General features: G+C 44.1%; 1 protein-coding gene across 2 annotated transcripts in view; it reads right to left on the reverse strand.

The window, feature by feature from the left end:
• LOC126988737 (mucin-2-like) overlaps positions 1–15126 on the reverse strand; it is a 29749-nt gene that overhangs the window by 12082 nt on the left and 2541 nt on the right. For both annotated transcript variants that reach the window (XM_050847105.1, XM_050847104.1), the window contains exons 2-3: positions 2309–4809; positions 1966–2062 (exon numbers count right to left, since the gene is read on the reverse strand). In XM_050847105.1, the coding sequence (XP_050703062.1) occupies positions 1966–2062; positions 2309–4790 (2579 nt within the window). In that variant the 5' untranslated portion in view covers positions 4791–4809. The remainder of the gene's footprint in view (positions 1–1965; positions 2063–2308; positions 4810–15126) is intronic.

Raw genomic sequence — 15126 nt, forward strand, 5'->3', positions numbered from 1 at the left:
GATCCACGGAAAATATGCCCAGTGTAATAGCCCTTTAAGTCATCCTTGCAAGAATTCCACGGATCCGCAAGATGTCCCACAATACCTCGCGATGCGCTAAGTCAAATGCCTTCTTGAGGTCGACAAAAGCTGCGAGTATCTCCTGTCGAAGCTCACGTCGGCGTACCACAAGGATGCAAAGTGCTGGGATCCGGTCGATTGTTGACTTTTTGCTCAGGTCTCTGAAACTTTAGCAGATGAGATCGAATTCGCATCAACAGCAGATGAGCGAGCACCTTGCCTGTAATTGCAGTTTAATACCACGGTAATCGTTGCAGTCCTGTCGGTCCCTTTTCCCTTTCCAGATCGGGAGAACCAACCCCCTTTTCCAGTCAAGAGGAATGGCAGCGGACTGACACATGGCAACCCACGGATCATGGCTTCACCCCCAGCCTTAAGGGGCTATTACACTGAGCATATTTTCCGTGGATCGTCAGTCAAACCACGATTTCCGCTAACGTGGTTCTCAATTGTTTGTTGTTATTGCTGATGATGAAGATGGTGAGTAATACCGTCGTCCTTCAGTGAAATCTACCGTAGCTTTGGAAGATCGTGGACACGCCAGAAAACCACGGAAATATGAGAACCACGCCAGCGGAAATCGTGGTTTGACGGAAGATCCACGGAAAATTTGCCCAGTGTAATAGCCCTGTAGCATCTCCGTGGTGATATTGTAGACCCAGCTGCCTTTCCACCCGTCAACTTCCTCACAGCCTCTCTCACCTCCGCAGACCTTGGCTTAATTTTAAGGGTAGGATGCTGTGTGTGTGTGTGTGTGTGTGTGCGCGTGTGTGTGTGTGTGTGCGTGTGTGTGTGTGTGTGTGTGTGTGAAATGCCAGAATTTTGCTCTTTTCTATACTCCAACACGATCTCTGCGTGTAACGAAACACACGAGAAATTTATCCAGACAAGGAAAGGCTTGCCGACCCCGGAGATCGAACCCGCGACCAGCGTAACGGGAGAGCCACTCCTTTACCAGTCGGCCAAAGAGGTACCCCCCTGCTAAGTGGGTTATGGGAGGCTCGCCCATCAGGCAAGTCAGCATTACATGTGTGTGTGTGTGTGTGTGTGTGTGTGTTCCAGGTATTCAATCAGACCCGGACCATATACATATTCAAGAGGAGTGTATCAGGACACCTCTCCACCCGAAATTGACCTTTCTTTTGGCTACTCTTTACTTTTTACTTTTGTGGGAGCAGCGAGTAGCGGGCTTTTTTTATATACCCTTTTTTGTTGCCCTTGAGCCGTATCCTTTGATGTAAAAAAAAGTACAAAAAAAAAACTAGCGGGCTTTTTCTATGTACCCTTTTTGTTGCCCTTGAGCCGTATCCTTTGATGTAAAAGAAAGAAAAGTACAAAAAAAAACTATTGTATCAGCGGCAAATTGACTTTCTCGTGGTGCTTTTGGTGGTGAAGGTGTCCACACCCTAAGTCTATATACAGCAAGTCAAGTCATACGCAGGTTTGTGGGAGGAGACACGGCCGAGGCGTGGTTTATGCGTGACACTGCTTGGAGCCAAACTAGAGAATGTAGAAACAGGGATTTAGAGAAAACGAGGAAAGGCCGACTAATTTAAATCAATCACTTCAACATGCCCTCCCTCACACCCCACACCGCCGTTTGTAGTCATTGAAATTACAGTCACGCAATAGCACAATAAAAAGACATATTTTTTCGTCAGTGGCTTGCCTGAACGCGCTGTGAAGGAAGGCGAGAATGCACATCCAGAGTGCACATACGGCCCCAACTTTAGTCACCCCTGAACTGGCGGGTATTTTCTTTTAGCTCCAAGTGACGTCATCCCGCTGCTCCGCCACAAAACCGCCTCCTGCGCGTACCGGTCGCAGTTTTGAAGCAGACTTGACTTGGTATATATAGACTTAGGCCACACTCTCCTACTTTATGGCTCTGGACGGAACACTTACATGGGCCTGTACTTGCGGCTGTAGTAGAGGTAGGCTCCTACCACGATCACAACGCCGATCAGGAAAACAAATGCCGTCACGATCCAAAGAGCGGTCTCTGAAAAAAAGGGGCAATTATGGCTTATTAATACCTATACATGAAGGATATATTGTATTGTTATTATGTGTATCTTATCAGTATCAGTATCAGTATTATTAGTTGTAGTAGTAGAAGTTGTAGCAGCAGTGGCAATAGTAGTAGTAATAGTATTATTAGTAGTAGTAGTAGTAGTAGTGGTGGTGATGGTAGTACCAGACCACGATAATGTACACCTTACACCATGGCGCTGCCTGGTCGACTTACCGGTGGCTGTTGAAGCTGGAGTGGGGGGGGGGAAGGTGAGGGGAGGAGCTGTGGTAGTGCTTGCAGTGGAAGGAATATGGGATGTACTGGTTGTAGTGGGGGTTGTTGTGGTTGAATCGGAGGTTTCAGTGGTTGTTTCGGAGGATTCAGTGGTTGAGTCGGAAGTTTCAGTGGTTGTTTTGGAGGGTTCAGTGGTTGTTCTGGAGGGTTCAGTGGTTATACAAGAGGTTCCATTGGTTGTACAGGTTCCATTGGTTGTACAGGTTTTAATGGTTGTGCAGATTTCAGTGACTGTACAGGTTTCATTGGTTGTATCAGAGGGCTTAGTGGTTGTATCAGAGGGCTTAGTGGTTGTATCAGAGGGTTGAGTGGTTGTATTGGAGGGTTGAGTGGTTGTATTGGAGGGTTGAGTGGTTGTATTGGAAGGTTGAATGGTTGTATCAGAGGGCTTTGTGGTTGTATCGGAGGGTTGAGTGGTTGTATCAAAGGGCTTTGTGGTTGTATCAGAGGGCTTTGTGGTTGTATCAGAGGGTTGAGTAGTTGTATTGGAAGGTTGAGTGGTTGTACAGCAGTTTTTAATGGTTTTGCAGGTTTCAGTGGTTATATTGAAGGTTTCAGGGGTTATATTGAAGGTTTCAGGGGTTGTATTGGAGGTTTCAAGGGTTGTATTGGAGGTTTCAGGGGTTGTATTGGAGGGTTCAGGGGTTCTATAGGAGGTTTCAGGGGTTCTGTAGGAGGTTTCAGGGGTTCTATAGGAGGTTTCAGGGGTTATATAGGAGGTTTCAGGGGTTATATAGAAGGTTTCAGTGGTTGTATGGTTGGTACAGGAAGTTTTAATGATTGTACAGTTTTCAGTGGGTGTTGTGGATGTAGTGGTTGTACGGGAGGTTTCAGTGGGTGTAGTGGATGTAGTGGTTGTACGGGAGGTTGCAGTGGGTGTGGTCGTGGTCGTGGGGTCTGTAAGAGGTGTGGTTGTTGTGGTGGATGATGATAACAACGATAAAGAAGAGGAACGTTTGGAGAAGGAAGAAGTGGACCTTTTTGATATGGAAGGGGAGTTGGTGTCCTTCGGGGGAGTGTCAGGAGGAGTAGAAGAGAAAAGATCCACTAGGGAGGAATGGGAGTTGGTCTTCTTCGGGGTAGTGTCAGGAGGAGTAGAAGGCAAGGGATCCACTGCTGAAGAAGGGGAGTTGGTGTCCTTCGGGGTAGTGTCAGGAGGAGTAGAAGGCAAAGGATCCACTGCTGAAGAAGGGGAGTTGGTGTCCTTCGGGGTAGTGTCAGGAGGAGTAGAAGGCAAGGGATCCACTGCTGAAGAAGGGGAGTTGGTGTCCTTCGGGGGAGTGACAGGAGGAGTAGAAGGCAAGGGATCCACTGCTGAAGAAGGGGAGTTGGTCTCCTTCGGGGTAGTGTCAGGAGGAGTAGAAGGCAAAGGATCCACTGCTGAAGAAGGGGAGTTGGTGTCCTTCGGGGTAGTGTCAGGAGGAGTAGAAGGCAAAGGATCCACTGCTGAAGAAGGGGAGTTGGTGTCCTTCGGGGTAGTGTCAGGAGGAGTAGAAGGCAAGGGATCCACTGCTGAAGAAGGGGAGTTGGTGTCCTTCGGGGTAGTGTCAGGAGGAGTAGAAGGCAAGGGATCCACTGCTGAAGAAGGGGAGTTGGTCTCCTTCGGGGTAGTGTCAGGAGGAGTAGAAGGCAAGTGATCCACTGCTGAAGAAGGGGAGTTGGTGTCCTTCGGGGGAGTGACAGGAGGAGTAGAAGGCAAGGGATCCACTGCTGAAGAAGGGGAGTTGGTCTCCTTCGGGGTAGTGTCAGGAGGAGTAGAAGGCAAAGGATCCACTGCTGAAGAAGGGGAGTTGGTGTCCTTCGGGGTAGTGTCAGGAGGAGTAGAAGGCAAAGGATCCACTGCTGAAGAAGGGGAGTTGGTCTCCTTCGGGGTAGTGTCAGGAGGAGTAGAAGGCAAAGGATCCACTGCTGAAGAAGGGGAGTTGGTGTCCTTCGGGGTAGTGTCAGGAGGAGTAGAAGGCAAGGGATCCACTGCTGAAGAAGGGGAGTTGGTGTCCTTCGGGGGAGTGACAGGAGGAGTAGAAGGCAAGGGATCCACTGCTGAAGAAGGGGAGTTGGTGTCCTTCGGGGGAGTGACAGGAGGAGTAGAAGGCAAGGGATCCACTGCTGAAGAAGGGGAGTTGGTGTCCTTCGGGGGAGTGACAGGAGGAGTAGAAGGCAAGGGATCCACTGCTGAAGAAGGGGAGTTGGTGTCCTTCGGGGGAGTGTCAGGAGGAGTAGAAGGCAAGGGATCCACTGCTGAAGAAGGGGAGTTGGTGTCCTTCGGGGGAGTGTCAGGAGGAGTAGAAGGCAAGGGATCCACTGCTGAAGAAGGGGAGTTGGTGTCCATGAGGGAGTACGGAGTAGTAGAGGGGAAGGAGTCCGCTCTCTGCCAGCAACAGGTCACCAGGAAGAGCAACCAGGCAGGGGTCACGCCGTCCATCCTGACCCCTTCTGGTTATCTGTAAGAGAAGTGAATACCATTGAGGGTTGCCACTGAATCACACACACATTTACAAACACACACGTTTAGACTTAGGTTATGGTTAAACTCTCCCACGCTGATCTCCATAATAGTTTTTTTTTTTTTTTGTAGAATTGGACAAGTTTAAATCCTAATTCACTTAATCAGGCAACTTAAAAGACTGTGATGGATTAAAGAGAAAAGAAAAAAAAGATCTAAAAACTACAAAAAAAGACGGAACATAGACAGGCAATTTACTATAACAAGAAAACGAAACTTAATTGGTGACCTTGAGGAATATACGGTGAAAGGGTCGAAAAATAGTTTAGGGCCGTCGAGCAGATACTAAGAGCCAATTGCATAGTCCAACACGGTGGCTCTGTCATTACCCAAACCCGAAAGTCTTTTTTTATGCTCTGGTTATCATCAGGATATCGATAGCACACACACACACACACAAAAAAAAAAAATCATATCAGTACCAATTTGAATTTCCCGCGGCTCCTTCGGTACCAACATGGCGCCTGTGATGCTTGCCAAACTCTCCTATTCTATATGGCTCTGCGCAATACAACACTGCGCGCTCACTCACCCTGCAACTCGCCTCCTGTGCAGTGTTACCATTCAATCTTTTAAGGGGCTATTACGCTGGTCATATTTTCCGTGGATCTTCAGTCAAACCACGATTTCCGCTGACGTGGTTCACAATTGTTTTTTGTTATTGCTGATGATGATGATGATGAGTAATACCGTCGTCCTTCAGTGAAATCTACCGTAGCTTTGGAAGATCGTGGAACCGTCAGAAAACCACGCAAATATGAGAACCACGCCAGCGGAAATCGTGGTTTGACTGAAAATCCACGGAAAATTTGCCCAGTGTAATAGTCCCTCTTTTACAATCCATAATGATGACGTTTCCTACTCACCACCAGACATACAAAAGTTCTGCATGGTATCCTCAAATTTCTAAACCTAAAATATGAACACCAAACACTGCAGAAGGAGTTTCGAAGCCTTTGGTATTAGTTTCGAGGCTTAGGGCGGCTTTCACAGTCATTTTGCTTGTTTTGATCGTTACCAATGGCGGCGATCCACGCTATTGTATTTCCACGTAAAACTGGGCGATGGGGTAGTGGCGGCTGCGGGGGTAACGATGAAACTATGCAAAGTGACTGTGAAAGCGGCTCTTAATAATTAACCCATCATGGCGAACTGTGAAAGTGGCGGTAAAAGACTGGCGAGAGGATGATAAGAAGATACGCTATCAGGGCACGGGAGAAAGAAGGGATAAACATAGTCTTTGGGGTAACCGGCGTGCAAGTAACAAAGTGAGACACGAATGGGAGGCAACAGTTATCGCCTTATTTCTTAAACGCCGTAATAGTCTTAAATAACAATAACGCTGCTGATTAGTCTTTTTTTAACCCGTTTTTCAAGGCGTGGTTAGTTGGTTTTGTTGATTTTCTTACATAACTTTTACGATCGAATTTGTAATAATAGTATGTCGACTGAAAAATGTGAAAATATAACACTTCCGACTAACTCCGCCCTAAAAATGGAAATAAAAAGCCACATTAGCCCCATAATTGTTCATAAATACTAATACTAATAGTTGGTTTTGTTGATGTTTTTTTATATAACTTTATGACTGAGTTTGTGATATGTAGACTGCAAACTGAAAATCAAACACTTTTCGACGAACTCCGCCTTAAAAATGGAAATAAAAAGCCACATTAGCCCCATAACTGTTCATCAATACTAATACTAATAGTTTGATGTTTATATACTTTTTACGACTTAGTTTGTAATATGTAGACTGAAAACTGAAAATCCAACACTTTTCAACGAACTCCGCCTTAAAAATGGAAATAAAAAGCCACGGTAGCCCAATAACTATTCATAAATACTAATACTAATAGTTGGTTTTGTTGATGTTTTTATATAACTTTACGACTGAGTTTGTAATATGTCGACTGCAAACTGAAAATCCAACACTTTTCAACGAACTCCGCCCTGAAAATGGAAATAAAAAGCCACATTAGCCCCATAACTGTTCATCAATACTAATACTAATACTAATAGTTGGTTTTGTTGATGTTTTTATATAACTTTACGACTGAGTTTGTAATATGTCGACTGAAAACTGTGAAAATCCAACACTTTTCAACGAACTCCGCCCTAAAAATGGAAATAAGAAGCCCAATTAGTCACAGGTGTCCATAAACACTAACACGGCGTTTAAAAACATGTTGTTAGGCTAAATTACGTTATGCGCTGTTACCAAAAGAGGCGCGCGAAATTCAAAGTGATCCTGATACGATAGTCTTTTTTTATAATCCGGGTATCGTCAGGATCTCGAAGTAACTATAGCACACACACACACACACAAAAAAAAAAAAAAAAACATCATATCAGCACTAATTTGAATTTCCCGCGTCTCATTCGATAACAACATGGCACCAGTGATGAGAGTTACCAAATTCTCCTATTCTATGTCTCTGCGTAAAGGGGCTATTACACTGGGCAAATTTTCTGTGGATCTTCAGTCAAACCACGATTTCCGCTGGCGTGGTTCTCATTTGTTTCTTGTTATTGCTGCTGATGATGATGGTGAGTAATACCGTCGTCCTTCGGTGAAATCTACCGTAGCTTTGGAAGATCGTGGACACGTCAGAAAACCACGGAAATATGAGAACCACGCCAGCGGAAATCGTGGTTTGACTGAAGATCCACGGAAAATTTGCCCAATGTAATAGCCAGGCGCGCGCATACACCCTGCAACACGCCCTCTATGCAGCGTCACCAAATTTCCATAATCAGACCATTGTTTTTTTATCGCTCTCAGAAAGTCGGTATTGCCACACCCTTCCACCCCTCACATCATCCATTTCCAAAGGCCGAAAAGGAGATCACTCGGGTTCTGATGAGTGTTATTTTAAGTTCATGGTACAGAGGGCGGGCACGCCAAACTACCACTATAGTGAAACCAAAACCCCAACACCTATTTTTCCTTCTCATATGTTACCTATAGCTTACATATGAGAGGAAGAGATAGGTGTTGGGACTGTGTGGCAGAGCAGAGGGGAGGAAAGGACCCGCGGGAGCCTACGCCAGACCGGCCTCAACATATTTGAAAGACTTTAGGGTCATGCAACTACTCCTGGAAATGCTCACAACTCTGACGGAAGCTTTGTCAAATAGGTGTTCTTAGGCAGACCCACACAAATAACGAAATACGATTAAAGTTACTGTCAAAACCGTTAAGTATTGGTGTTCTTTGTGATAGTTATGATGAAGCAGAAAATACAATGTGCTGAGTACGATAATCTGGTAACGTTGTAGCGTAGTCCCTAAGACAGCGGGGCACGATATCAATGGCATCCGGTGACTCAGTGACGGTTTTGTTCGTTCTGTTTATCTTTCTTGTTTTTTCACAGTAAACAAGTCAAGGGCAATACATAAAGACATAACAAAACATAAACAGGCACACTAGACACTGCTCCTGCAAAAGCAAAGAGGAGTGGCCAGAAGAGATGTCGATTTAGGTTTGGTTTGTGATGATTTGTCATACACGTCACGTTTTCACTGTTTCCGCTCCTCGCCTGAAGGAAAGGCTACACAGATATAAAGTCTTAACGCCACTCTCACAGTTCAATATGATGGGTTATTAGGGAGCTATTTCACTGGGCTAATTCGTGGATCTTCAGTCAAACCACGATTTCCGCTAGCGTGGTTCTCATTTGTTTCTTGTTATTGCTGATGATGATGATGGTGAGTAATACCGTCGTCCTTCAGTGAAATCTACCGTAGCTTTGGAAGATCGTGGACACGTCAGAAAACCACGGAAATATGAGAACCACTCCAGCGGAAATCGTGGTTTGACTGAAGATCCACGGAAAATTTGCCCAGTGTAATAGTCCCTTTAGTCAGCTCCCAAGCCAGTACCTACCAAAGGCTTCTAAAATCCCTTGTATAGTGTTTGGTGTTCATGTTTAACTTCAGAAATTGGAGGAAACTATACAATGAAATCTCTTGTGTATCTGGTGTTGCATCAAAAACGTCACCATTATGGATTGTATGGGATTGTAGAGTTTGGTTCGGGCTGTTACAAAGGCACCGTGTTGGACTGTGGAATCAGCTCTTTTAAACGTCTCGGGCTTCCACACGATCATTTCCTAAGGCCACAGAGAAGATTAACTGGTTTTCATGGGCGGTTTTCCTGTTTCATGGTGCAAATGTTACGTAAAACTCTCACTGGGATCAGAAAACAGCCCATGGAAATCCCCGCATCTTCTACGAGAGGCGAACTGAGGTGCCGGTGCGTTTAATTATACTGTCCATAGACTCTAGTTCACATCCTGTCGCTAGTAGGAAGAGGATACGTTCATCAAGGCGGATATTCTCAAACGTTTCGTGACCTTAAGGGGGAGTTGCCTTAAAATTAAAACATACACATTCACTTATTCTTGAGATATATAAATAAGGTTAGGATTTTGTTTTAGGTCAAGGGATGTTAACAGAGAGAAGAACAATGGTTTAATGGAAGAGGTACTAAAAGAAAATGGGGTTAGGGTTGCCGGGGGTGAGGTTTAAGGGGGGCTACTCTGAAATTAAAGGAGAATGGGGTCAGGGTTGCCTACATGATACATAGGGTCTCGTAGAACTTGCAGGGAAGTCCTCGGATATTTTTCACGGCCCTAGTGGTAGTTTGACAAGGCTTCTGCGCCATGGACGGTAAAGCTCATAGGAACCCGACTTAACGGGCTATTACACTGGGCAAATTTTCCTTGGATCTTCAGTCAAACCACGATTTCCGCTGGCGTGATTCTCATATTTCCGTGGTTTTCTGACGTGTCCACGATCTTCCAAAGCTACGGTAGATTTCACCAAAGGACGACGGTCTTACTCACCATCATCATCATCAGCAGTAACAAGAAATAAATGAGAACCACGCTAGCGGAAATCGTGGTTTGACTGAAGATCCACGGAAAATTTGCCTAGTGTAATAGCTCCTATATTCTCTCTGTGGACCTAGAGAATGACCATAAAGAGACCCCAAGCTTTTGAACATCTGACCCCATGGATTTGAACTCGAAACTTCACGGGCGTCGGGTGTCTTTGACCTAATAAACCCGTATAGAGTCAGTCCTTGTCATGGGCAGACGCTGAGCAAGTTTCATGAAGACAGGATTGTTTGAGATCATGCTCTACAAATAATAAAAATAATAATAATAATAATAATAATAATAATAATAATAATAATAATAATAATAATAATAATAATAATAATAATAATAATAATAATAAATAAATAAATAAATGATTGACGTGTTCAAAGACAGAATGGGAGGCAACTCCGGCATAAAAAATCACAGTCATATCGCTCCCGGCCCCAACAGGATCTGAGTTATCAGCTGTGTCGACGCAGCAGCCACTTTTTTTTATTATTTATCCATATTTTCCTTTTCTGTCATATCCTCTTTATGGTGGTCGTGAGCACTGGTAACCTGCTGCAATCAATCCGTTCACATCCTCCTCGTGGCCGGAAATGCTACTGATGTCTTTAGTGGGTGTTGCGTCACGCTGCTGGCGGCCAAGTACGTGTTTGTATTTGTGTGGATCCAACCTTTTTTCCTCCAAGGACCCAACGAAGGGCGTGACGCTGGCGGCATCCTCAGGCCCCGCCGCCCGCAGGGAAAACATGCTCCGTCTAAACGAGCCTCCAGAAAAGACATCTCCAAACAGAAAGGTCTAAAGTCTCAAGAGTCTAGACGATGATGACATGGTAGAAGCAGAGTGTAAATATGCTCCGTCTAAACGAGCCTCAAGAAGAGACATCTCCAAACAGAAAGGTCTAAAGTCTCAAGAGTCTAGACGATGATGACATGGTAGAAGCAGAGTGTAAATATGCTCCGTCTAAACGAGCCTCCAGAAAAGACACCTCCAAACAGAAAGGTCTAAGGTCTCAAGAGTCTAGACGATGATGACATGGTAGAAGCAGAGTGTAAATATGCTCCGTCTAAACGAGCCTCAAGAATAGACATCTCCAAACAGAAAGGTCTAAAGTCTCAAGAGTCTAGACGATAATGACATGGTAGAAGCAGTGTAAATATGCTCCGCCTAAACGAGCCCCAAGAAGAGACATCTCCAAACAGAAAGGTCTAAAGTCTCAAGAGTCTAGACGATGATGACATGGTAGAAGCAGAGTGTAAATAGCAGAGTATCAGGACACCTCTCCACCCGAAATTGACCTCTCTTTTGGCCACTCTTCTCTACTTATATACGAGTAATGATTTACGGGCCTTTTTGAGCTGCATCCTGTACTGAAAAAAAAGATATATAGTAGCTAGTATGACATAGTAAAAGTTATCTTATATATGTGACTTTACTCATGAAAATTCTCAGGCCACTCAGCTGACGAGGACAAAATCGGATGTGGAAATACTGAGTGATTCCTACTATAAGAATTCTTCACTATGTAGAAAGATACTAAGGTGTAAGAGGGATGATGAGAAGGAGGCAGACACAAGGAACTGCACCCAGGAACTACACGCTCATTCACAACAGCAACACCCTCGAGTTTTGGATAATAGGGTCATATTTTGAGACATTTCACCGCCCAAGAACCCATATTTGTCAAGGCTTTCGTAGGAGTTGTGGGCATTTCCAGGGGTAGTTTTATGGCCCTGGTGGTAGTTTGACCCTTCCTTTGTACCGTGAACCTGAAGAAACACTCATTAGAACCCGACTGGCCCCCTCTTTAACCTTTAGAAATAGATGGTATGAGAAGCAAGGTGTCTCTATAAGGTCGGTATTATGAGATACTTTCCCTTCTCACATCAGCTCTTTCTAAAGGTCAAAGAAGGGATCAATCGGGTTCCAATGAGTGTTTCTTTAGACTCATGCTGCTGAGGAAAGGTCAAACTACCACCAGGGTCATAAAACTACTCCTGGAAATGCTTACAACTCCTACGAAAGCCTTGTCAATTATGTGTTCTTGGGCGACGAAATGTCTTATATACGACCCAGTAACGCAGAGAAATGTCTTATATACGACCCAGTAACGCAGAAAAATGTCTTATATGCGAAATGTCTTATATACGACCCAGTAACGCAGAGAAATGTCTTATATACGAAATGTCTTATATACGACCCAGTAACGCAGAAAAATGTCTTATATGCGAAATGTCTTATATACGACCCAGTAACGCAGAGAAATGTCTTATATGCGAAATGTCTTATATACGACCCAGTAACGCAGAGAAATGTCTTATATACGAAATGTCTTATATACGACCCAGTAACGCAGAAAAATGTCTTATATACGACCCAGTAACGCAGAGAAATGTCATATATACGAAATGTCTTATATACGACCCAGTAACGCAGAAAAATGTCTTATATGCGAAATGTCTTATATACGACCCAGTAACGCAGAGAAATGTCTTATATACGAAATGTCTTATATACGACCCAGTAACGCAGAGAAATGTCTTATATGCGAAATGTCTTATATACGACCCAGTAACGCAGAGAAATGTCTTATATACGAAATGTCTTATATACGACCCAGTAACGCAGAGAAATGTCTTATATACGACCCAGTAACGCAGAGAAGTGTCTTATATACGAAATGTCTTATATACGACCCAGTAACGCAGAGGAGACAGTAAATGTGGCAAATAAGAACATAAGAACGTAAGGAGTCTGCAAGAGGCTGGTAGACCTGTTCAATGCAGCTCTTGTGAACCTAACCCCACCTAACATCACTATCCATGAAATTATCTAATCTCTTTTTTAATGTGACTATCGTATTGGCACTCTCAACATGACTGCCAAGCCTGTTCCACTCAGCTCCTGTAAACCTAACCTAACCTAACCTCACTAATCTAACCTCTTGAATGTATCTATGGTATTGGCACTCTCAACATGACTGCCAACCCTGTTCCACTCAGCTCCTATAAAACTAACCTAACCTAACCTCACTAATCTAACCTTCTCTTGAATGTATCTATGGTATTGGCACTCACAACATGACTGCCAAATCTGTTCCACTCAGCTCCTGTAAACCTAACCTAACCTAACCTCACTAATCTAACCTCTTGAATGTATCTATGGTATTGGCACTCACAACATGACTGCCAAGCCTGTTCCACTCAGCTCCTGTAAACCTAACCTAACCTAACCTCGCTAATCTAACCTCTTGAATGTATCTATAGTATTGGCACTCACAACATGACTGCCAAGCCTGTTCCACTCAGCTCCTGTAAACCTAACCTAACCTAACCTCGCTAATCTAACCTCTTGAATGTATCTATAGTATTGGCACTCACAACATGACTGCCAAGCCTGTTCCACTCAGCTCCTGTAAACCTAACCTAACCTAACCTCGCTAATCTAACCTCTTGAATGTATCTATGGTATTGGCACTCACAACATGACTGCCAAGCCTGTTCCACTCAGCTCCTGTAAACCTAACCTAACCTAACCTCGCTAATCTAACCTCTTGAATGTATCTATGGTATTGGCACTCACAACATGACTGCCAAGCCTGTTCCACTCAGCTCCTGTAAACCTAACCTAACCTAACCTCACTAATCTAACCTCTTGAATGTATCTATGGTATTGGCACTCACAACATGACTGCCAAATCTGTTCCACTCAGCTCCTGTAAACCTAACCTAACCTAACCTCACTAATCTAACCTTCTCTTGAATGTATCTATGGTATTGGCACTCACAACATGACTGCCAAATCTGTTCCACTCAGCTCCTGTAAACCTAACCTAACCTAACCTCACTAATCTAACCTCTTGAATGTATCTATGGTATTGGCACTCACAACATGACTGCCAAGCCTGTTCCAATCAGCTCCTGTAAACCTAACCTAACCTAACCTCGCTAATCTAACCTCTTGAATGTATCTATGGTATTGGCACTCACAACATGACTGCCAAGCCTGTTCCACTCAGCTCCTGTAAACCTAACCTAACCTCACTAATCTAACCTTCTCTTGAATGTATCTATGGTATTGGCACTCACAACATGACTGCCAAGCCTGTTCCACTCAGCTCCTATAAAACTAACCTAACCTAACCTCACTAATCTAACCTCTTGAATGTATCTATGGTATTGGCACTCACAACATGACTGCCAAGCCTGTTCCACTCAGCTCCTGTAAACCTAACCTAACCTAACCTCACTAATCTAACCTTCTCTTGAATGTATCTATGGTATTGGCACTCACAACATGACTGCCAAGCCTGTTCCACTCAGCTCCTGTAAACCTAACCTAACCTAACCTCGCTAATCTAACCTCTTGAATGTATCTATGGTATTGACACTCACAACATGACTGCCAAGCCTGTTCCAATCAGCTCCTGTAAACCTAACCTAACCTAACCTCGCTAATCTAACCTCTTGAATGTATCTATGGTATTGGCACTCACAACATGACTGCCAAGCCTGTTCCACTCAGCTCCTGTAAAACTAACCTAACCTAACCTCGCTAATCTAACCTCTTGAATGTATCTATAGTATTGGCACTCACAACATGACTGCCAAATCTGTTCCACTCAGCTCCTATAAAACTAACCTAACCTAACCTCACTAATCTAACCTTCTCTTGAATGTATCTATGGTATTGGCACTCACAACATGACTGCCAAGCCTGTTCCACACATCCACCACTCTCTTGGTAAACCGATTCTTGCCTAGGTCCTTGCTGAATCTGAATTTGTCCAGCTTAAAAAATTCAAATCCACAAAAACAAAGGCAAGATAAAGGTATAAATTGGGGGCATACATTATATCTGTGCGTGGAGGCGGTGATCATTTATATCCAGCTGGCCCTTTGAGCTTGTGGTGGGAGAGAACACAACCTCATATCAACGATTTCCTAAAGGTCGATAAGAAGACCAGTCGGGTTCTAATGAGTGTTGTTTAAGGTTCACGGTACAGAGGAAAAGTCAAACTACCAGAAGGGTCATAAAACTAGCCCTGGAAATGCACAAAACTCCCATGAAAGGTCAGTCAAATAAAGGAGATCAGTCGGGTTCTAATGAGTGTTGTTTTAGGTTCACGGTGCAGAGGAAGAGTCACACTACCAGAAGGGTCATAAAACTAGCCCTGGAAATGCACAAAACTCCCACGAAAGCTCAGTCAAATAAAGGAGATTAGTCGGGTTCTAATGAGTGTTGTTTTAGGTTCACGGTACAGAGGAAGAGTCACACTACCAGAAGGGTCATAAAACTAGCCCTGGAAATGCACAAAACTCCCACGAAAGCTCAGTTAAATAAAAGAGATTAGTCGGGTTCT

Source organism: Eriocheir sinensis, chromosome 70, assembly GCF_024679095.1.
Source record: "Eriocheir sinensis breed Jianghai 21 chromosome 70, ASM2467909v1, whole genome shotgun sequence".
In the NCBI taxonomy this organism is placed as follows: Eukaryota; Metazoa; Arthropoda; class Malacostraca; order Decapoda; family Varunidae; genus Eriocheir; species Eriocheir sinensis.